This window comes from Melozone crissalis, unplaced genomic scaffold (genome assembly GCF_028551555.1).
Source record: "Melozone crissalis strain CALT ecotype California unplaced genomic scaffold, PUWL_Pcris_2 ptg000004l_1, whole genome shotgun sequence".
Lineage (NCBI taxonomy): Eukaryota > Metazoa > Chordata > Aves > Passeriformes > Passerellidae > Melozone > Melozone crissalis.
The window spans coordinates 41,515,304-41,539,937 of NW_026535782.1; the positions used below are offsets into that span (position 1 = coordinate 41,515,304).

At 38.0% G+C, this 24,634-nt stretch overlaps 1 protein-coding gene across 4 annotated transcripts in view; it reads right to left on the minus strand.

Moving 5' to 3' along the window:
* Positions 1-24,634, minus strand: part of TNRC6B (trinucleotide repeat containing adaptor 6B) — a 119,323-nt gene that overhangs the window by 72,213 nt on the left and 22,476 nt on the right. For all 4 annotated transcript variants that reach the window (XM_054276132.1, XM_054276157.1, XM_054276149.1 and 1 more), the window contains exon 4: positions 12,082-12,149. In XM_054276132.1, coding sequence (XP_054132107.1) covers positions 12,082-12,149 — 68 coding nt within the window. The remainder of the gene's footprint in view (positions 1-12,081; positions 12,150-24,634) is intronic.

Here is a 24,634-nt window from a genome sequence, read left to right on the forward strand (position 1 = left end):
ACGGCAATAAATATAAGATTTATTTTTTCCCCAGAAGGTTCTTCATAGCTGGTACTATGACAGTGGAAAAGTCAATTAATCTCCTCCTAACACAGCTCCTCAGCAAAATCTCAAATATTAACAAGTTTCTCATAGCATGAATGCCTTGTCACCAGCTGTCCGTTCTACTGCTGTTGAAGTTTGACTCCTCAAATATTAAGGAAAAAAGGCAGATTTTCCTGCCAAAGTGAACTGAAGCCTATGTGCCCTCTAACCTACTGCAGCTCATCAGTTTGATTTCTCCAGATCTCCCTCTCCCAACCCCAGAAGTGGGGTGCAGCAAGAGATGCAAGATAACTGGAGGCAGATTACAGATTACTCACCAGCTCCCCAGCCAGTCCCCAGCAGTCCAACTGCTTGGGATTGCAATCCCACCAAGCATAACTCTTCAAGCTAAAAGGGACCAGAAAAGTGCCTGCCTTTCCTGAGATCAGGCTAAAAGCATAACTCAGGGTAGGGACATGTATGCAAGGACTATGTTTCATAGTTTCACAATTTCTATTAATAAAAAGCAAGCAGAGAACCCTATAAATTAAGAAATAGAATTAAAAGTCTTAACTTTTTGTTGTGTGCTCTTAAAACCACCATATGGTTTATTTCAAGGGAAACAATATTTTTTTCTATTAAAAACAGTCTCAGTCCTGGATAATGGATGGTTCAGATCACTTTTAAATTATTTTCTCTACTTAGACAGAGATGCTGAGGCCCAACACTTCTGAAAATTGAAGATGATAGCTAATTCTGGCTGTACCAACATACTTTTTTTCAGTCTTCACAGCAATTTCACCTAAGCCATTGTGCAAGAGTGATCACCTCGCCTTGAGGAGTGCTGAACTGTCAAGTGTTCAAACGTTTTTCAAGGACAAAACACTCACCATAAGGAAAACTAGGGGTTTTTTTGGAGGTCCTACCCTTCCACACTTAGTAAATAGCGAGATATTTTATGCTGCAAAATTGTGAAAACCAAGCTGGCAGTGGTTTTTAATGATAGTAATCAAAAGTATAATGTAAATAGTTTCTTCAGAGAAAAATACCATTACTAAAAGCATCCAACAAAGGAAAAGCTTGTTTGGTTTCTGAAAAGGTTACAGAAGCTTTTGCATCCCTTACACAAAGGCACCTATCAACACATTTTAGGGATTATTATTATTCAAAACTTATATTGCAACACTGCTTTGGAGTCATACTAAGCTCAGACCTCATTCATATTTTGCCAGGAACAAAAGAAAGAATACAAGGTCTGAAAACTTCAGTTTAAGAATGACACATGACTTCAAGCCCAAACCAAGTTCTGACCCTATACATTAATGAAGTACTCAGGGAAAGATAATGAGTCAGAAGGAAACTTTATTCACCAAATTTTGCAAACACTTGTTTTTCCACCTAATTTTTCCTCAATCTGCTGCAATACTTTCCCTCACTGTTCACCCTATAAATAATCTACCACTAAGCCTCCACTTCTTCAATTCCCCAAATGCCCTTTCCAGACTGCAGAAAGAGAAAGCTTTCAATCTGCCTTTTAACAAAGTTGTTGGGTGAACAACAGAACTGAAAGCTCATTTCCTACGAATCTCTGTCACACATCACTGCACCTCTACTTTCCACACTAATCCCAGCTTCCTGCACAGCCAGTTCTCCTTTGATGCCAAGGTTCTAACAGCATATTGAGCTCTATGCAGAGCTCTTCCCATAAATTGTTTTCACCTCTTTCAGTGTTTGGGCAAAAACTAGCATATACTGCAGCTAATCCCAAAACACACACATGATTAGCTGTTAGAAGACATAAGCAGAACAGATAATTATTTGTCTTGTCCTGAAACCCTTCTGTTAGTGGAGAAATCAATTTTGGTCTCTTCTCTAGGAAGCTACAGAAGTTTATTATATGGATAATTATATTATAGTTTCTTGTTTCTCTGCCTCACTTGACCGGAACTGGACAACAGAGTCCAAACTTATTTGGGAAAGATAAAAACATGAAAAGCCATTGCATGAGACTTAACTACTGTAGGAACTGAAAGAATTGACCCCTCAAGATCATCTCCTGCCAATGATTATCTACATCTCAATGCTGATCAAGTCTTTATATCCATATCCTTGGACATAAAATAAGGACTTTCCAGTAACATCACGTGCAACGAAATTTGTGTAGATTAATATTCTCAGAATTTCTTTAACCTGCTCATTATCAACCCAGAAGCATCTTGATTTTGAAGGCTATAGTCCTATCCTAACAGGTTCCTAAAATCCTATAAACTGCCAAAATATCAATGAAATGGGAGACAGTTATATCTGTTTAATGCAATTATATGAATGAGAGTGAAAAGAGAATCACAGAATGTTCATATTGGTTCATATCCCAAATATGATTTTGTTCAGAAAGGTTCTTTAAAGATCCTCTGCTGTGGGCAGGGACACCTTCCACCAGATTAGACTGCTCAAAGCCCCATCCAGCCTGGCCTCAAACACTTCCATGCACCTTTCAAATAAACAGACATTCAGAGAAATGGTATAGTATGCCATCCTAGCCATAGATACAGCGAGTGTTGCTTTCTAATTGTTATTTACAGCATGCAAATTGCCATGCCAGTTACATGACTGATCCAACTGACTTTCCATCAACCATCGCTGTTACTACAAATTTCAAAAGGAATAATAATTTCATTCATTAAAGCCTTCCTTCACCCTGTTTAAGTCTTGGAGCTTTACAAATTTTAAAATAACAGCAAGTTTTTTCATCTGACCAGGTTAGAATATTTAAGAAAAAACTTCTTTCATGTCTGCAAGAACTTTAGCACAACAGGACCCCCTTCTTTATATGGTGCCTTTACATGCTCCTGAACTCTACTAAAAGCAGATTTCTTACAAATACTTTTAGGATATCTCAGAAAAGACAAGGAAGATTTTTGGACTGAAAGTCTTATTCTAGTTAAATCTTTTTTTTTTCCTAGCTAAAAAGAGGCTGTGCTGTGCTTAGTGGTTTTTATTGTTTTGGGTTTTTTTAAAATTTATTGAAGGTGAGATAGCCCACTATCTTGCTACAAATTTTTCTAACTTGTCTTTAGTTTTAGCATGGGGAGTTCAATCACTGGGCCGGAAACCTCTCGAGCAAAGGAATTTCTGGCATCTTGGTTGAAGCTGGCACCAACCCATTTTCCTTTGTTCTCATTAAAGGAACCATAATATGCTAAGTTAAATAATAATAATAAAAGCAAGCCAGACCAAAACAAAACACCCAAAGTAAAAGCAGAATATGAAAAGAATGTATTTTGAGTGGATTACTGCAAGAAAGGATTTCCCTAATTTGACTTTTTTTTAATAAAGCACTATTTATTGCTGCAAAAATCTGTAAATGGATCTTTCCAAGTGACTTGAACATCTTCCCTGAGTAATTTGCCTTCATGTACAGTCCTTCAGTTTGAAATGTCAGGAAAGGAACAGCTGGCTATCCATGCAGAAAATTCTACAAGCTGTAACTGTCACAAATATTCAAATGCATGCAGTAACCCAAAAACCAGTATGACTCCCAAATACAAACAACTTTGACTTAGGGCAAAGAGTCCAGCAAATTCAATCTATTTAGGTAGGAGAAAAAGAAATCATAGCAGCTCTCCAGATCACAGCATGCCAGAGGAGCAATGCAGCTTAAGACCTGCAAAATATCTCTGTAAACAAGTTTTTCATTCATACCATGTTTACCACACAGTACAATATTTTTAGTCATACACAGTAAGTAATATCTTTTCCATGGAAATAAAGAGCTTGCTTTTTTTCCTTACCTCCTTTTCTTTAACCAATAATGGTCACTTCATTCATGGTTAGAGACCATTTACTTGTCTCTAACCTCTGGTATACCTAAGTCACAGTACACAGTCATCAAAATTTCTATTTTTTCCACACAAACAAAAAGACATCACAAACTCATTTACATAGCATAAAAGCAGTATGTAAAAAAAAAAAAAAAAAGTAGTGCTTTTTTCCCCTTTCCTTCCTTCATCTCCTTGAAAGGAAGAGTAAACCATTCAACCATTGTGGGTATACACACAAAAAATACCAAAAAAGTTGATGATTTTTTTTTTTGAGAGAATGAAGCAGAGAAAAAAGCAGTGAGCATCTTAAATTTGATGCAAAAAGGGGAAAAAATTTTAGGACTGTAATTCATACACATTTATGATGCCACTGACTTGTGCTAGCAATCCAAAAACTAAATCCTTAGCAAATCAGAATTAGTGGCACTAACTTGGCATAGGTACTACAGAAATTCATCTAAACTGTATTTTTACATTAAGAATATAGACAAAATGCTAATTTAGACAGGCCTAAAAATTATTAAAAGCCCATATAGAATCGTATTTAGGTTGGAAAAGACCTTCAAGACCATCAAGTCTAATCATCAACCAGCACTGCCAAGTCTACCACTACATCTTAGATGATTTTGCTTGCTATTCTTGAAGTCTGTCAGCTGACTCCCATGGTAGGTGTCATCCAAGAGCTGCCATCTAAATAGCAACAAAATGCTGAAAAGAGAGCAATGTTCAGCCATCCATATAAATGATACATTGGAGGGCAGTTATCCCAGCACCTCCTGAGGAAGTTGGCAACTTTGGGAGAGAGAAAAAAGGAACAGCCACTAACCAAACAGACCTAAAAGCCCCCAACTCCTTGGACAAGGAACTCCAGATGTCAATGGAATGTCCAGCAGACTCTCCATGAATTTTTCCAGGAATTCCTGGAAAGGGACTAGAGGACAGGAGTAGGTGGAGAAGTGGGTGGTGGTGTCTGGAATACAGAGGCTTTGGGATTTTAGGAATTTGATCAGTATGCAAATACTCTCCCCTTCAAAGTACAGTAAGCTCTGTAAGACAGCAGCAAATCAGGATATCCTCCATTCCACTAGCAATCACAATTACTACTAACTGGAATAACTAGAGATAACAATCAAAGTATCAAGGATACGTGACACTATGGGTATTTTGCAGTATATCATACTTACAAAATCAAGTAATCTAGAATGGAAAATACATTTTCATAAGGCAAGTGTGAAGCAGTCTCTTGATCAGATCAGACTGCAAATTCAGAAGCAGGCTCTATGCACTTCCTAACAGGACAAATGCAGATCTTGGGGCGTGGGGAGAGCCCAAACAAACTAGCCTGTTTCTCACCACAAGACATCTGGAAGAGAGCAGCATAAAATCCTCAGCAAAGAAGTGTCAAAGCATTTGCACTTAGAATGTACACTATTTGCCCAAAATATTTTCCTCTCTCAATATTCCAGCAGCGGTGTAGACTAAACACATTGTGATAACAAGTGGGAACTTCACTTCCAAAGTTGACATTTTCTGCGTGACTTCCTTTTTTTTCCTTAACGGTCGCTCATCCGGCTTCCGTTTCTTTCCACACATTAAGAAAATCCTTGCAAAACAGCAGTAGATGAAGCTGTAGGTTACCTGAGGTGTATGAAAGGACTGTATTTGTTCATGATTTTAAAGGAAAAAAAGAAAAGATAAAAATCACTGAGGACATGAAATGTGGAGTCTTAAAAATAATGAAATGACAACTGAAAGCCTTTTCAAGTCTAACTTTCAGAAGCAAATGCCTAATTTTAAAATATTTTTGCTTAGAATACTCAGACAAGAGTCTTCCTGTGGGTAATACTTATAATTTTAAGTACAAAAACTTCAAAACATTTAATTATAACACTGAACTAGTAAAATATGAAAGACAATGAAGCTTTTGCCATTTTAAAGTGCTTGTGTATAAATTCTGCATATTGTTCAGAAGTACTACATTGTAAGGGTGCAGGTCAGCTTTTGTAACTTTTTTGACATACAAGTCACAGCTAAAACACAGCTGCCTCTACAGATACAGATTTTGCTCCTGTCTCATTCATTTCTACCCACTCAATTGCAAAACAAAGGACAATTCTTTTCTCTATGCCTCAGGGCCCATTAAACACACAGGTAAACTTGCCTTCAAATGCAAACTTGTCCTGTCACTCACTCCACTGTATGGACTAAAAACATCTGTACAGTAGGAAGGTGATGAAAATATTCCTTAATCCTTAGCTGGACCAGTTTTCATCTGGTTTTCATTTAATGGTCTCACACCCTTAAATACCCTATCAAATCTCTAAGGGTATAAAAGAAAGAAGTTAGAACTCTCCTACTGACATGCCAGTATCAGAGCAAGCCTGAGTTACCACTGGCTCTGAAGCCCAGCCTGACACACAAACAGAACTGCAGCAGCCTGTGACAGAGAGGTTTGCCATGGCCAACACAGACATCCCACATCTCCCTGTGGGCACTTGCAAGGATCCCAGGCAGAGGACTTAAATGTTTGGGGATATTTCTTTAATGGGCTAGTTATTCTACACACAGAGAACAATCAGCAATATAAAGACAGCTATGCCTTTACATAATTCTTGAATGTAATTAAAGAAATAATGAATTGCCATTAATGTCACAGAATTTGGGTTGATACACAAATTTAGGTACCTCAAAACTAAGTTGATAATCTGAATTAGGATTTGGATACTACTTTGAAAATCAGAGCATGAATCTTCTGACAAAAACCAACCTCTGCTGAGGTCAGTACTGCCAGTAAATTTAAAAAGTGTAATGGCACTCAAGGCAAGCATCAATATCTTCTGTAATATTGAATGTCCTTAAAACATCAAACAAATCCCCTGTTACACAAGCTTTTAGCTAACTGTTTACATTTGGTAAGAACAATGTTTTATCCCAAAGGAACAGAAGCTATGCTAGGGACCTTTGTGGAATTCCAACCGTTCAAAAGAACACTGCAGCAGTTCATAACAATGTCTATCATTCTCACCAACCAAAGCAGACAACTTCAGGATATACCACTGCAGCCATTTTATAGTTTGCAGCAACACCATGGAAGAGTAAGGCTGGTTCTTTTGTGCCATTGAAGCAGTGATGTTTACATGTGTCCCTGACATAGCAGGCTGCTGAAAACAAAGACTGGCCTGTGAACTGGCTTCTTGATTTCACTTAGTTTTCCCACAGCAAAACTAAGCCAGGGGGAGGGGGGAGCTATTCTGCTCAGGGGTAAGTTTTAATGAAGACTGGGCCACGTTCAGATACACACATTCAAAGATGAAAGGCAATGATCATAAATTCTTACTGAACATTAGGAAATTTTCTTCACTGTGAGGGTGATTAATATTGCAACAGATTGTCCAGAAAAGCTCTCGAATAAACCTGAGAAGCTTGATACAACTCAGAAGTTAAATCTAACCTTCAAATTGGCCCCTCCATCCCATCCCCCTTCTTTGGACACAGTACTGGACAAGATTACTTTTGGAGTCTGTGATTCCTGTTTCCAGGTTAGGCCAATTTAGCTACTATTTTCTTCTAACTGTAGTGTCACACAAATCTATGAAGACATTGAACCTTTCTGCTGAAATGTCAAAGAAAAATAAGATACTATTACCAAATGTTAAACAATTTTGTGATGCTCAGTGGTTCCAATCTCATCCAGGTATTACTGCGATTTTGGAGGGTTTCATTAAAAACCCTTGCCTCAGAATCAGTACATTAAACTATCAAGCCAGGGAAAAGCCTATTCAGTAGGTTTAACAAATGACACTTTCTAAACTACAGAAATTATCTTGTTTTGATACCTTTCTTACAATGTGAATCACTTCCAGATGTACAAATTGCCAAGACAGTTGAAGAATTTTCTCTCCCATTACTACAAAACAGCAGGTAAGGAATAGCCAGCCGAGGCACTTCAAACAGCAGTAGCAGCTTGGCTCAGTCCTACTAAATGTGAGTATGAACTTGGCTCACTTTTTGTCTGAACAGCTACTGTCAAACAGACCTCTCCATGTGCCAGCTAGGAAGAGTAAAACATTTACATTTATCTTATAAAAAAGAGTAGTTTTTCATTACCCAGTCCCTTTCACTCATTAGGGTGCATACATTTCTGGTTGTGACAGCAGGTGGTAATTTATTAGCACAAGCAGAGTTGCTAATTAATGCTGCTAGAGCTAGGAGCAGAACCTCAATTTAAGGACTTCAGCAGAATTCTTCTTCCTGCCCCATGCTCATCAACAGAAGTTTGACTGTTTTGGAAAGATGCTTCTGGATCCCACTTGCCTCTTAATCTTTGCTCCAGCAGTAGCAAAGTAAAAGCCCTATTACAACTGATAAGGGCACTACAGGCTGCTGCCATCTAAAAGGTAAGTATTTTGTGGGGGGAGCTAATATTTACTCCCTAAGCATGCCAGCTCAGGTCAACCTCTTTGTAATGGATCAAAATATGAGAGAATAGCTCTAAGAAAATGTTCACCTGTAATTAAACATGATGACATCTTTCTTCATTGGGAAGGAAGGAAGGAAGGAAATGGGTTTCTTCCCAAACATATTACCCACATAAGAAAATTATATGACCAAGCATAACACACAGTTATATCCCATGCCAGACAGCTAAGAAGGGAGAAGGTTACAGAGTACATAAAAACTGGGCAGTAACAATTTATCAAGGAGTCACTGGCCCTCAGCCAGAGCAGGAGCATGGTGTGAGATGGCCAGGATCCGCTCCAGCAGCCCCAGCAGGCTCACTGCTTCTGAAGTTCAGCTTTTAGCATAAATCACTTGGCTGTTGCACAACCATGACACCTTTGTGACACATGCACTGCACATAAACTGCAAATCTTTCACAGGACTGAGATGACTGTGGCCATTCCATTTCTCACTTGTACTAAGGATTTTGAAGGTAACTAAGTAAATTCCTCATAATTAGTTTCAACTGAAATAAATTCTATCCATATTGTAAAAGATCAGTTGAAGATTTCTGAAGCCCTTGTATACAGTTTAACCAGGTAATTCCTTCCCATAAAGGTGACTGGTATCAGAAGACAGCACTTCTCAGGTATCACGTACAGTTCAATTAAAAATCTTAAAATGCTGTAACTTCAGTATCTGTCCAAAAGAACTGTCCAGTACACAGAAAAAAGGCTCACAACATTGCAGCAGGGTTGCTTGTTGTTGCTGGGTTTGTTTGCATTTTTTGTCTGTGTGTTTGTTTAATACTGGAAGGCAAAAATGCCAAGTTTTTATCCCTGAGTCAAACTGGGGAAATAATCTGTTTCATAAAGTGCCAGAAATCATCCATGGATGCTGGCTCCTTGTATTCAGCTTTGAAGCTATACTTTAGCAAAGGAAATTTCACATGAAACCGGGGCTAGGTAAGAACTATTGCATTCACTGAAAGTCTCTCAGGAGTATCTTTTTATTTCTGTTCTTTCACTGTCCAGTAAAGCTTTGAGCCCATAGAAATGCAGATAAACAGTAAGAAATTTGCAGGGCTTTCCTAGGAGGTCACACTGGCAGACTACTCTGGAACTCTGATGCAAGTTCACTCCCATGCTGAAACCATATCTTCTGAACACTTCCTCAGTAATCTCAGTGCAGAGCTACCCAGGTCAGGCTGCCTAATGAAATGCAATTAAATTACAATGGCCAAATTTCCTGAAAAGTAAATTAGAAGCAGTCAAAGAAAAACCATTCCATCTGCATAGCTGTAGAGGCAGTAAGTTCTACTAAGTCTAAGGACAGCTGGAAAGGGAAGGAAGCATCTTCAGTGGATCAGCTATTTCTATAGAGAACATCTGAATTAGAGACTCTACATTCAAACTTAGAATCTACTTTTCACTAACAAGCTCCAATTTTATTTCAAGCCAACTAGGAGGACAACAGTAGACAGGGGTACAACCAAATCACAGAATCACTACAGGTGGATGGGATCTCTGAGATAATCAGTCCCATGCCTTTGTTCAAAGCATGGTTAACTAAAGCAGGCTGAAGCAGAATTAGGGTTGTACTCAGCTGAGTTTTCAGTCACTTAAAGGGCTATGAATGCACAACTTTTCTGGGTAACCTCTTCTAAAGGTATGACCATGTTTAACATTAAAAAAAGAAAATTTTTTCCCTTGTGTTTGAGTGTAGTTTCCTGTATTTCAGTTTATGCCAATGGCTTCTGGCCTCTCCACCTGCCCCACTGTGAAGAATTTGGTTCCATCTTCCTTAGTCTCCTCATCAGATACCTATGCACATATATAATAATATCCTCCCCAAGTTTTCTTATCTCAAGGCTAAACAGCCACAGCTTTCTCTGCTTCTCCTCTGTCAGATGCTCCAGAGTTCCTCTCTGTCCTCTTTCAAAAACCCAGTCCAGTATGTTGATGTCCAGCTAATCCCCACTGCAAGTAAGTAATAATATAAAGAAGTAGCTTCAGATTTTTTTCTTCCTTCTCTTACGACAAGAGGTAAACTCTGTCAAGGCAGACAATTTTGTTAGTTAGCTGAAAATTTGATACTGTGGGGAGAGAAATATTCAAGTGATTGATTTAAATTTAAGAGCAATACCCACAATTGAATTTTGCTGGCATTATGCTACTATTAGATGCATAAAACAACTACCTTCAACTCTTTGTTGCATTACTAAAATTGCACCTTTAGACTTCAATCTAAATATTATTAAGAATGATACTCCTACAGCAGAATCTGTATGACAAGGTTCCAGATGCCACCTGAGCACAAATTTATTAGCTAAAAATTAAAAATACTGCCTATCACTAATCTTATATTCTTTAATAACTGGAGATTTGGAGATTTCAAGAAGAGACATAATGTTTCAAGCCACTGGAAAAGCTCCAGTTAAAAATCAGATCAACTCCAAAGTAATTCTAGTTTCCACTTGCATTTAAAATAAGACACCTAACAAACACAAGGCTATGTCAAATCCAACACAACATCCCTCATATTATTCACTACAATAATGTATTTCATTAAACTACTAGATATATACAGAAATAATTCAGGAGAGCAGAAATCGAACTCCTACTTTTTATTTCTGCTCAAATTTTTCTCCTGGAACTTTCTGAAAGTTTCTACTTCAACAACTTTGGTATCTCTTGGTACCACACTAAGTTGCTCAATCTGAATAGATAGAAATAATAACAATTACTTTGAGAAGTTTGGCTCATGTCCATGATGGAAAGAATGTGCACATTCAGCATTAGAACTCTGCTGACCTCAACTTGCCTACATCAGAAATGGTTTCTCACTGTCACAGATGCAGTGCACTTACAGTTGCTAGCTTATCTAGGAGGCAAAGCAGACCTTCACCCCAAGCCACATCCCAGACTTTCTGCAACAAATGTAGTGAAGATCAACAAGAAATTCTCATGAGGAGACATCCCATTAGGCTTAGGAAAAAAAGAGTTCTGTGATCTAGATTTTCCAAAGACCACCCTCCTGTTTGCTCCAAATGACAGGAAAAGAAAAAAAAATAATTATGGTATCAAAACTGAATTACCATTGCATTAACTAATGAAAAGAATATGGAATACAGCCATCATTGAAGTACTTCTAGGATAAGGCTCTGCTCTTCCTATCTGAACAAAAACTCAGGGAAAAAGTCCAACCAGTTTGGATTTCAGTTTGAAATCATATGAAAAAGCCTTTTCCTAACAGAAATCAGTGATTTTCTTCTCTGATCAAGCTGCTTTCCCTAAAGCTCTGTGTACCAGCATCTTACATTGTTCATCCTCAAAAGAGCATTTTGTTTGTAATTTTTGATCTTTTATTAAAATGCATTCTAAAGAAATAAGGCTCAAAGAGGACCAATCTGCCACATGCACACCAAAAGGAAGGCCCTGGTTCTTTCATATTTCACATTATTTCAGTGAAGAGCAGCTGTATAAAAACTTCATGTACAAACTCACTACGTCAGTGCCAAGCTTCCAGAATGATTATCCCTTTTACAACTATTTCTGATTCATGTGTTGAAATTGCAATGCATATTTCTATGCTTTTACATTTAAGGCAAATCAACATCCTGCCTCTTTTTTTTTTTTTTTTCAGCCACCATCCACTATTATATATATATGTGGATATTTGAGGAACCGAAAGGGTGAGCACCAAGCAACCAACCAATGCTCCCAGCACGCTTAAACGAGAGTGCTTCACACCATTTACTACGGTAAGGCCCTTTTTAAATAAACGCGTGACTCACTGTTTGTTTTCTTCACCAGGAGGTGGAGTCTTGCCATGCCCCTCCATTACAAAATCCTCATGTTCCATCTGCAAAGGCAAGCATTGCAGGTCAGAAATCGGTGGAGCAAAACGCACATCACCTAAAGTGGCCCTTTTCATATGCAACAACTCCAAACAGCCCCTTTACCACACTGGCTGGTCCAGAACAGATCATGTAGTTTCTTAGCAACATATGTACATCTCCAACCCCATTGCTATGGTATCATTTCATAGCACAAATTTCAGAAAAATCTTGCAAGGGAAAAAGAATGGTTTAATGGCTATAGCAGAATACTATCAGTCAAGCTACAGAGGTTTTAACTTCTGCTCTGTTAAGGGCTTCCCTTGTCATTCTAAGTATTATTTCTACCACTTCTTCCCTATGGATAAAGCAGGAATTAAAAAAAAGGTTTATCAACATGTAGAGAAAAGAATTAAAATTTTAGAAGAAACTTAAGCACAGAAAGAAATTGCTGCAAAAGCAGAGTACTTCTTGTGAAAAATAACTTTTCTTTGACAAAAGACTTTAACTGCACACAAAGCTTAGTTAGCAGGGTAAAAAGAGGCCTAAGGAAACCTCAAATAAATGCTGTTCCAATGACAACATAAGGTAGGCATTTCCTTTGGCTCTCTTGTTAGAAGATTCCAAGGGCAGTAAGGAAGTCTTATGTTTAATTGTTTGCTTTTAAAATATCAATTTTAGCATAGATTTTTCTTTTGGAGAGAAAGAAGAATTACATTAATTATGCACTCTTCTTTTAATCACTTAATTCAGCCAGAAGTTCTTGCACAGGTAGCAAAAACATTCTTCTCTTTACATAAAAATTCAATACATGCAATTAGTATTTTATATAAATATCCAGATACAGTTAGCAATGCGCTACTTCATGTGAAGCCAGCAAACAGGTCCCACTGCAATAGTCAATAAGGCACACAACAAAGAACTGAATCATAATCACACAAATCCATGCCACTACATTGAACTGGAAAGAGGAGAGAAGCACTATTCAGTCAGTTAAGATAACACAGCTTAGTCAGTCTTTGAAGGGCAAAAACCCCCCAAACCAAACCAAAATCCATCAGCCACTTCCCCTTGTGCCCCTGCCCTCACCCAAAAGAGTCAAGTTTACTCATTTGTACATTAATACTTTTGTCAGGTCAAAAACACTTTCAAAACCCCAAAATCTGCATATGGACATCCAACAAGGATACAAGAAATTATGTTAACTGCCCAGGCAGAACCCTAAGCAAAACCATGAACAAACTGACAAAGTGGGGAACTCTAAGGTGCCAATGACATCCATAAGACAGTCAGTCAATCAAATATGTATAAATTCACATTTGTAAACATATTCCCCCATGTTTCCCAGTCCAAATAGTACTTTAATGTAAAAGCAATGTTTGAAAACAAGAAAAATTTTATTTACAGTTATTTAATAACTTGGACTTTTATCTATGTATTCCCACCATATTAGATGCACAAATCTATTTGTACTTCTGTCCACACCTGATTCACAAGAGCTTTAACAGCTGGACTCACAATTGTCTAGCTAAAGACATCCATTCCACTTAATTCTGTTGTTCAAAATGCTGAAACACCAAGTGTGTCAATGGGTAAACTAGTTACAGATTTGTGGCCACATTGCAAAACAGCATGGTTCTGTAAGTGAGAGTAAATGTTTAAGAATTACTCTTACACAGGAGGTGTTTTAGCCTGTTGCTGGTATGAGACAAGTACAATTCAGAGGAATGGTAAGCAAGGGAACCGTTTGTGGCCAGTACTGGGAAGATGAAATGCAGCCTTTGGGAGTAAAGAGGCACTACATACAGCTTATTCAGTGCTAAACTAACAAGATTCTCATATAAAACATAAATTCAATATGATGAAGGTGTAGAAAAGGAGGTATCATAAAAAACACACGCACACAAAAATAATGACAAATAATAAAGGACCTGAGCTAAGAACAAGATGGTTGGTCCAGGCACAACCTCTTTTAAACAACTAGAGAACCCTATATGCTTTAAGAAATGTTAAATCAGTTTGCTCTACTTCAGACAGTAGACAGAAGTACCTGAAATTACTAAAATATGCATCATTAAAAAACTGTAGAAGATACAGTACAATGGCACAGACACTCACAAGAAGTTCACAAAAAAAATTAATAATTGAATGAGGAAGTACTCAGGAAGACAGAAACTATACAATATACAAAATAAGGATTAATTGGTAGGGTTTCATTGATAAATACAGCCAATAATAAAATGCATCAACACACTAAAAAAAGTCATGGGAAGGTCAAGGAATTGACTATTAGTCAAGTAGAAAATATCTCTTTGAGAATGGTTAAACAACTAGACTTGTAGGAAACATTTGGCTGGTCAGGCTCAGAGGACAAAGTGCTGTATGCTGCCTGAGGATGGTATCGAGTGAAGTGCTGCAGGAGTCTAGGATAAGTCCATTAAATATTTTTGCCAATGCCTTGCAGGGCCGGTAAGGCATATTCTAGCCAGAATTTTAAGATAAAGTTTAACAGGGGTGAAGAGGATCAATCAACAAGTCTAAAGACAGGGCTGCCATTCAGATGGACCTAGACAGCCTGGAGGAGTGGTCCCTTCAGGATTTGTACGAATTCAGACAGGACAAACACAAAACACTGGCACCTGAGGGGCCCTGGCAACAATCCAGGCTGATGAGCGGCTGGGGAGCAGTTCCATGGAAAAGGTCTTGGCACAAAGCAAGCTGATCTTGTGCCAGCAGTGAGCCTTGTCAGGAAAGGTCACCAGCATCCCAGGCTTCATTAACAAGAGCCTTGCCAGTAGATGAGGGAACTGATTGCCACCTCTACTCAGAGCTTATTATTCCAGACATGGTCTAAAGCCCCTCCTTTTGGGCCCCCACAATACAAGAAGTACACCCAGAACATGGAACACAGGAGCCACCAAGATGCTCCAGGAGCCAGAGCACTTGTCCTGTGAGTAAAGGCAGAGGGAGCTGGGCTGGTTCAGCCTGGAGAAGAGATGGCTTTGTGCAGACCTTCAAGTGTCTGTACCTACAGGGAGGTCAGCGAGCAGTCAGGGTCACCACAGCGGTACCTGTGACAGGACAAGACCATGCTCAAACTAGGGAAGTCCAGAATGGACACACAGTAACTTATTTTCACCATGAGGACAGTCAAGGACTGGAACAGATAGCCTAAAGTAGTTTTGCAGTCTCCTTGCTTCAAGTTTTTCATGGACTGACTAGGCAAAATCCCTCACAACAGGGTCTGACCTCACAGGTGACCCTGCTTTGAGCAGGAGTCAGACTGAAGACCTTAGAATGTCTCTTTGAACCTGAATTTCCCAGCAATCCTATGAACCCAAGAACAGATTCAGTTTAATATTGAGAGATAACATCCATGAGAAAAACCTACTGAATTCCCAACCCAGCAAGAACTTGTACTTGGATCTGGAAAAGTCTCAGAAAAAAGTTTATATCTTTAAAAGTTGCATAATCAAAAAATACCAACAAAATAGAACAGCCACCAAGAAAAAATAAGTTATGCTGAAGAAAGAAACACTGAAAAGTCTGCAGCAGATCTGTAGTATGCCCTCTTTTAGAATAGTGTCTGTGAGTAGAGACAATAAAGACTCAAACACTCCATAACACTCCAAAAACATGAGAGCTCAGAGTAGAGAACAGTGTAGACAAAGGGGAGATTTCATATAAATAAAATCCAACATTTGGCTGGCAAATCTCCCTCAATGCAAGATAACACAGGCATACACAAAAAAAGCAGCATGACAGTATTGTAAGAAACATCACCCCTTTGCTATTACAATGTAAATGAAACCCTACTCACTCTCAAAAGAGCACCTGTAAGAGGATACACAAAGAAAATGTATTACTAAGCAGACAAAAAATTAGTTCTTGAACAAACAAATTGCAACACTGAATTTCACAAGTCTTTGCAGGTTTTATGGTTTATGTACATATATGTACAAAGATTTATCTGTGTATTAGAGGATTAGAAACAATAGCAGTATAAGCTTTTCTGTTTCTAGCAATGACACTGCTTTTACAAAGTGAAAGGAGAAGTTATTTATAAAGATCACTCAACAGGCCTGATCCAGTGCAGCAATTTCTGCCTTTCTCTATTTGCAGAACCTTGATTCTAACTTTCTTTTGTTTGCCTGCGTATGTTAAACAACTTGATGATCAGTGATCTCTGTTTTGCACGTGGAATTCTGCAGGTTTTAAAATTTTTGCTAGAAAGTGATACACAGCTTATTTAATGGTCTAAAATTTGAAGAATAAGCTCATAAAGTAATACCCATTTACATCTTCCTCCAACATTTAAAAGTCACTTTATTGGGTAGTTAATCTTAATTCAAAGATATATGTCTGACAAAGAGCCTTCTGAAAACAATTTATGAGCAAGTAAAATTCCAATAAAATTCAAAAAGCATTGCTTACATATTCATAAAGTTAGTTCTTAGGCCCAGCTATCTATTAATTAAAGATTTAAAAAATACTTCAAAATTAAAATGCTTAGGTCTTATTTTCCCACTGACAGTAATGACATCATACCGCAGAAAGAACGAGAATGGGGTACTTCAAGTTTTTGATTAAGTGACTATCTGAGGATGAACTGAAGAGAGGAACAGCACATAAGAGCCACAGTTAGCTGAGAACACACTTCCTTTTCTCCTCCACCCACAGTCCTTATACAATTCCTATGCACATTTCTTCCCCACAAGTCTCTCAGTTTCCCTTCATTCTGTCATCACCCCATCCTCTTCAGCACACTTTGAGTCTTTTTTTAAAGAAAACTGGAGCCCAGAACTCTTGTTAAGTTCCAGCCATCCACAGCATCCAGCAGCCTCAGCAGCTCTGGCTCATTGCAGCATTTGGAAAAGGTGCTGCTTTCTAAGCCTTGAGTCTCTCTTGACTCACGTCCATATTGAGGAAATGCAGTTGTCCTCAACATGTAGAAAAAGAATGGAAGGTGGAGCTAAGACAGAGCTCCAGGATCTCCTGTACTGCTCCCAAGGAAGGGAGAAAAGGGGGAATGGCAGAGGATCTGAAACACTTTAGCTTCTCCTGAGAGGACTGCAGAGGGAGCCATTGATTCCAAGAGGAGGGATCAAAGGAAGCACACTCCACACCTGTTTCTCCTGGCAAGCAATGGAGAAAGATTCAAGATTCTGGCAGCTGGAAGCAGGAACCAGAAATAGACCCTGAAACAGCAGGGGAGGAATTCAATAGAAAACTTTTCTTTTTTTTAAGGACCTGCCAGTTGTTGAACTCTGTATTTTATTATTCCAAAGCCTTTTTCTCTAAATATCCAAGTACTTGTGAATATTCAAATTTCAACACAAATTAATATATTGAGTGTTCTAACTAATGAAAGACAATCTATTTTATTTAAGAAAATCTATTCAGTATTAGACACTCAATACTTAACTTTTAGAAAATTAAATTTATCATGAGCTTCAATGTAATAAACTATTATATTTTTCTGTCCAGAAGTGCAACACCTGTTACTACAGTTTCATACTACTCTTTCTAAAAATATCTTCAATGAGACCCTAATGGATTTGATTAATGAGTAAACCTTATCTCCTAGATAAAGTCAGCAACACTCTGAGGGGTCAGAAAGTTTCAAGGGCAAAAGCCTCATCTTTCCTGAATCCCCATTCCTAAGATTTTCCTAACAAGATTCAACTCTTGCATTAGCTATCCTAGTCCACCAAAGATGAACTGAGCTTAAGAGAAACCACGCATTTTCTCAGGTATTTGTGAGAAATCCTTACTTATTATGAAAGGCTATTCATTTTAAACAGTCTTCTTGTCTTCGCCAGTACAAAGAAATGTGCTAATGCAACTTCAGAGAACTGCTATCACCACCTTTTCCTACTCATTCCATAGCTCCTTTTCAAAGCTGCTTTATTTCCTATTTAAAAACCAAAACAAGAACACACACACACCCCCCCACCCCAAACAAAAAAACCCCAACTAACCAAACCAACAATTTAAAAACCCCAAACAAACAATCAAAACCCCAAAAGGACTTGAGCCAGCCAGGAGATGTAGACTCCAAACTTTTCACTGTCTAGCATCCCAAACAGACACAACACCAAAGCTTTATCTGGCACATGACCAGACTCTGGTGGGCACCAGCCAAGGTCAAACGCTGCGTTCTGCAGGTTGTGGCCATCTCCTTGCGAGCTTTTAGTGAAGTGATTGTCACACAGCCTACCCCAGGCCCAGCTTAAGAGTGACAAACCCGATGTTTTGTCACAACTTCTGCTTTAACACCAACGTCCCTCCCAATCATCAGCAGCACCCGCACTGCTGTAAACAGGCCATCAGCACTTATTTTGTCTCACTAATAGTTGTTTTAAGGAGAGTTGCACAACCCAGTCCTCGAAATCCAAGCAATTAGTCACTAGTCACTACTGCTAACAGCGGTGGAAGCTGTGATATAAAAAAAGAAATCTCAGGGACCATTTGAGGTCTGACAGAAATGAAATCACTACTAGAAATGAAAGGAAAGCTGAGTCACCTCTCTGCCTGGTTTCATTATAAGCACTTTGGACAAACTGCATTGGGGAAAATTTTACTCACTAGGAACAGATTAATTAAATTTTTAATTTACTTCTTTTAATAAAAATGCAATTTAGCTGCTAGCACTTTAATAATTTTTTAGGAATAAATTAGTGTTGAGCTAGTATTTCAAAATACACATAGAATAGTGCAAATTGTTTAGCAAAATTAGCCTCAAAATGTACTTCTTAGATTAAATCTTAAATTCAGTACACAAATGAAAGCATTAAAAAACCCCTTAGAATTTGTGATTTAAACTTATAAAAAACAAACTCAGCTTCTAAAATGAGAAAGCACCAAGTATTTTTCTGAATCACACAGAGGAAAGTCTTAAAGACAAGATATGCATGAAAGAGTGGCTGAATTTTTGGTCTCTTTCAGAACTTTGTTGTATTGAGTAACTAAATTTTCACTTGAACCTACTTCTACCTTTTTTTTTTTTCCTCCATTTTGCCAAAGCATAGTCTTGATATATAAAAATCACCACCAAAAATTTGTGAACCTAGCCTAATCAGTATTTCCTTGAAGCTTTTTAGCAGCATCTAGATGGAGCATTTCAGTGTTAATACCACCACACAGTCCTGACTGGTTTTCTGTTAGTCTGTTAGTTACAGCAGAAGTAAAACTTACTAACATAATCCCTCTGCTAAATCACACTCCACATTCAGAACTCCCTGCTAATCATTTTGAATGCTAACACACTTAGACCACAGTAATTCCATTCAAAAGTTACTAATCTGCTGCTGGTGTTTGCTGTATGCAGCTTAATGGTACTTTAACACCTGGCTCACTGAAACATGACATTAACTAGAAGAAATGCCAACATGTTAACAGAAACAATCCTTAAAACATGCAGCATCCACATAGAACAGCAGGACAGGTTGTCAGAGGGAACTCAGTTCATCATTAACCTATGGAGCCCAGAATATGTAATTTATGCTGCAGCTAAACAAGCACAAAAGCTGCAGCAGTGGTAAAGATCAGAAGTTTTGCTTTTAGTTTGAGCTGTCACCAAATAGTCACAAAGTAATTGCAGAAATAACCTATGGCTCACTTTCTATGTAATATTTAAGAAGTTTGTTAACTAATATTCTGTGAAATACCCAGCAGCTTAGCATGAGTTCCCTGCTAAGCTTAAGCATTTTTATAAATACCATGAAAACAACAGTCACACTTTGGAAATGCTAAACAGGTTGGGATCCCAGCCACGTTTCATATTGTACAAATACAAAAGTTTACTTAATAAAAAATGTATTATTTTTTAATGTATCACTAAGCTGTTTAGTATTTAAAATACAATAGCTAAGTTTTAAAATACAATGTTAAAATACAATGTGTGTGTGCATATATATATATATAATAAATATATATCTTGCTCTGAAGGCAATTTAAACCACCTAGCTGTTTGCAGCAAGATACAGTTCTACCTTATGTCAACCAAGGAAGACGTTAAAGTCACTCAAGTCATGGTATGACAGGATATCCAGAAATACCATCTGAAAACTCCAACTCTGAAGCTGCCAAGGCAGCTTTGAATAATAATTCAACCATCTCAGACACAAAAAACGAATAAAGCATTCTGAATTTAAGCTAAAGTGCTTTTCTTCTCCTGCTCCACTCTTGATGATCCATTTTTTAGTGTGTTCCATCCATACACTCCATCCATTTTGTAGTGTATTCTACATATACATAGCATGGATCGAGCCCAAGAAAATATGAATTTAGTAAGACAAAAAGTTCTCCAATTTTATTTAATTAACCTTTTATATTATTCTTCAGCTAAAGAGCAAAAGCATTTCACAAGCCATGAATTCTTGCTAACTTCAGCTACCTTTGACACTTTCATAACAAAATTTTTACACTTTCCATTTAGGGGACACATCTGACCCAAAAGCCCTTGAACAGTTCACCCCCACCAGGACTTCCAGAAGCCACTCTCACCCAGTCACTCCATTTAGCCAACTCATTTTACAGTCAATTTCCTATTTATGGTGCAGACACAGATGAACAAGTTATAGCAGTTTAAGCTGACATTCTAATACACACATTGTAAACCACCCTGACACAGAAGAGAGAAAACATTAACTTTCTCCCACTTGGAGTTGGAAATCTAGATGATGCACTGCCACAAAAGGACAACAGGCATGAACTGCTAAAAGAATTTTCAAAGCCTTAAGAAAGCAGGTGATAATCAGAATCACAGAAAACTAAATTACACTTTTGCACTACACATTTAATCACCTTCACTGATACAAATACTGTTTGCAGCTTTTTGTTAGGAAAATTTGTTAGGAATGACTGAAAGTGACATAAACCAGGCACACACAAAGTGGTGCTGAAGTTATTCTGCCTTAAAACCAGACAGGGAAGCAACAGAAAGAAGAACTTTCTTTTCTGTGTTCACAGAAATCTGTTGTGTGGATTCTAAACACATAGAAACTAACAGTGGCCCAAAAAGTTCCTCAACAGCTGGAGGCTGAGAACAAATCTGTTATATGTATATATTAACCCTGCCTTAGGTCTGTATTAGGCATCCACTTTTGATCACTGTCAAAAAGGAGAAGGAATACAGGCTATCCACACCCACAGCACAAAGCTGCTTTCCAGTTTCTCCAGTTACCAGAATGCAAATCCAAACTCATTTTAGCCACAGGGGAGCCACTGACACTGCTGCTTGTTTTTAAAATTTCTCTAAATTTATCAAGATTATTAAAAAGATTAGCTATCTGACAGACCACCAAACCACTAACATAGCCACTCATCTCTGGAAGCAGAGCCTGGGCTTTTCAACTTGCCCTCGAAAAATCCCTAACAAACCTTTAGATACCACAGGAATAAGTTATTTCTCTGGGAATTACGTGTGGAAATTGTATCTGTTGAAACCAACCAATATGATTCCAAAGTACCTCTAAATATTTCTTAACCTAATTCCACACTACTGTGTGTACACTCTCCCCTCATGATACACCCTCTTGCCTACTGCTCAAATGCTTCAGTGACTTCAAACAAGTGCCAGGAAATGCTGACATGTTTCCAATGTTGCTTTTACCCTTCAGGGGAACTGATATCACACAATATGTTTTTGCAGAATTCCAGTGTCCTTAGTTGTCTGATCATCCTCTTATGTACTCAAATGCCGAAAATCATCACTACTATTTTTTACTACTACCACCATCACAAGAATAACAACCTACACTCTTCCCATCAAACTCACATGCATTTCTTCCACACCTAATGAATGAAAAAAAAATTTTGAGGAAGTGAAAAAAATTCATATCCATCTAGTTCACAAAATGAAAAGGAAATAGTCCCTTTAGGGTCATGCAAGTGTAGAGTCTTGCAAATGAAAAAAGTCAAGACCAATGAATTTTACACCTTTCAATGATTCACCAAACTAACATTCTACAAATTATTTCTAAAGTAAATTTAAGGTTTTTAAAGTAGGGTAGAGTAAGCTTCAATGTCCCTGGCTCAAATTTCTCCCCAAATACGTATCCCCCCTCAAGTCTGCCATAAGACAGGAAAATTGAAAACACTCATCAATGCTTCCACATCTGTAAGGCTTCATATAAAGTTACCATTTATAAAGAACTCTGTCACAATTCACATGGACTACAACCACTGCCAAAAATTCTCTAAAGCCAATACCAAATGGAAAGAGATCAAAAGGCAATATTCTGAAAAGCCAGAAAGTCCTCCAGTTGTGTGCCAACAGCTCACCTGCATGAGAAGAGATACTTTGTAAGCAAAGCCACAAATCAATTTCCATGACTGTCATTCACATCATATCCCATAGTGGGACTATACCACATAAGCTCTCAAATGCAGAACCACTTTTTCAATCTTTAAGCAAATACCTGCTTTTTTGTCTGCTTTGCAAAGTATTATAAGCTGCTGTAATCAACTGAAGAAGAGATGCTATTGGTTGAGAAAAAACTAATGAGAAAATATTTATGAAAAAGAAAGAATCTTTAAAAGAATAGAAAGGATGAGTTTTTAAACTGAATGTTTTCTTAAGACTGAAAGGTTTTTTCCTTTAGAAATGAGACACACGCCTGTTCACTGCAGTGACATGCCAGGCCACTACACTTCCTCCACATGAACTGTACATATGAAAAGACTGGATCAAAGAACACATGGTGACAGTTCTTACAGATCTCCAAGTCACCTTGGCACATGATGGTATTTTCCAAGAGAAAGAAAATACATCATTGTGTTAACCTTCTCTTTTGTGATTCAAAAGCACTTCAGGGTATTTTGAGATTAGAAAACAGAGGGTCATCTTTCAGTTCAGCATCTATATTTTAGCAGTCTTCACTAAGGATAAGTAGGTTTCAAATGAGCAATCCATCTTGCCTCTGTAGAAAACTGCAGCAGATCTATACACCCAACTGGCAGAATCCTGAACTTGATCCTGAGTTTCTTTTAAAATGTCCAAGCACCTACACTAACAGCATTCCCTGACAATAGTTCAAGTAGTACTGTCAAATTCCATGTTCTTTTTTGCAAAGTCCTCAACAATTCTACCTTATTTATAACTGCTTTTTTTTTTTTATAGTGAACCCTGATAACATACTGTACACAGGTTTTGGCTGGGATTGAGCTACATTTCTAGATAGTAGCTGGTAGAGGGCTGTGTTTTGGATTCGTGCTGGAAGCAGTGCTGCTAACACAGGGATGTTTCTGTTCTGCTGAGCAGGGCTCACACAGCATCAAGGCCTCTTCTGTTTCTCACAGCACCCCAGCAGTGAGCAGGCCAGGGGTGCACAGGAAGCCAGAGGGGACACAGCCAGGACAACTTACCACAACTGTCCAGAGGGATACTCCACACTACAGAGCACCATGCTCAGCATGAAAACGGAGTGAGTGAGGGCATTTGTGGATGTTGCCTGGGGCTAACATTGCTCAGAGATTGGCTGGGCATCCACTGTTTGGCAGCAAGCAATTATTTTCCTTTTGCATCATTTGTTCTTTCACAGGCTTTATTTTCCTCTCCTCTTAGTTACTGGTTTGGGTTTTTTCCTCCCCAAATTATTACACCACTGCTATCTCAATACACATATTTTCTGACTTTTACTCTTGCAATTCTACCCCTCCATCTCACTCAGGGACAGGAGTGGATGAGCAGCAGTGTGGTGCTTAGTTGCCAGGTAGGGTTAGACCCCATACCATAATTATGGCTGTTTGCTACAATGCCTTGAAATTTTGAAATTTGAAGTTATAAACTCACAAGCAGGTTTGCTTGGGTTTTTTTCCCCATGTAGAGAGGTCCAAGTGTGTAGTGTTTTGTAGAAAAGTATTTTAGGTTCTCTTTCTGGCCATATTGTTGAAGTTCCAGAGAGAAACTAACCCAAGATTTCCGCTTCCCTTAATGGACTATGTTAATTTATACTTAAAACCAGAGGACTATGCCATAACACTTCTACAAGCTTTTATAACATGTAATTAAAATGAATTTTAAGTAAATTAATTCTTTACTGAGAGGTTAATGGATTTTTATTTCAATACATGATATGCAAATATTTTGGGTTTGAGATATTCTCCTCAAGAGCTGTAGCTTTTTCAGGTTAACTAAATGAAGCTAGCAGAGCATGGAGATGACATCAGTTTCTGTTGTGAAAAATTCTTTGTCCTCCTGGTTCTTAAGCTGCTACATTTTGGGAGAAGCATAAATTATCATGTTATATAGAATACCTCTGTACTTTTCAAAGACTATACAAGATACTTCTTGTATAGACTATGCAAAGACTCCAGGAAATTAGTATATTTGTAAGTCAGCTTTACAAAGACTAGCTGCTCCTACAACTCTTGTTCCAGAAAAATAATAGAAATATACCCCATGTATCAGGGCAGAAAAATGCTGGAAGCTCCACAGGTAACTCACCAGCAGACATGAAAAATGAAATAACTAAATTAAAAACCCCAAAGCCTACTGTCATGAATC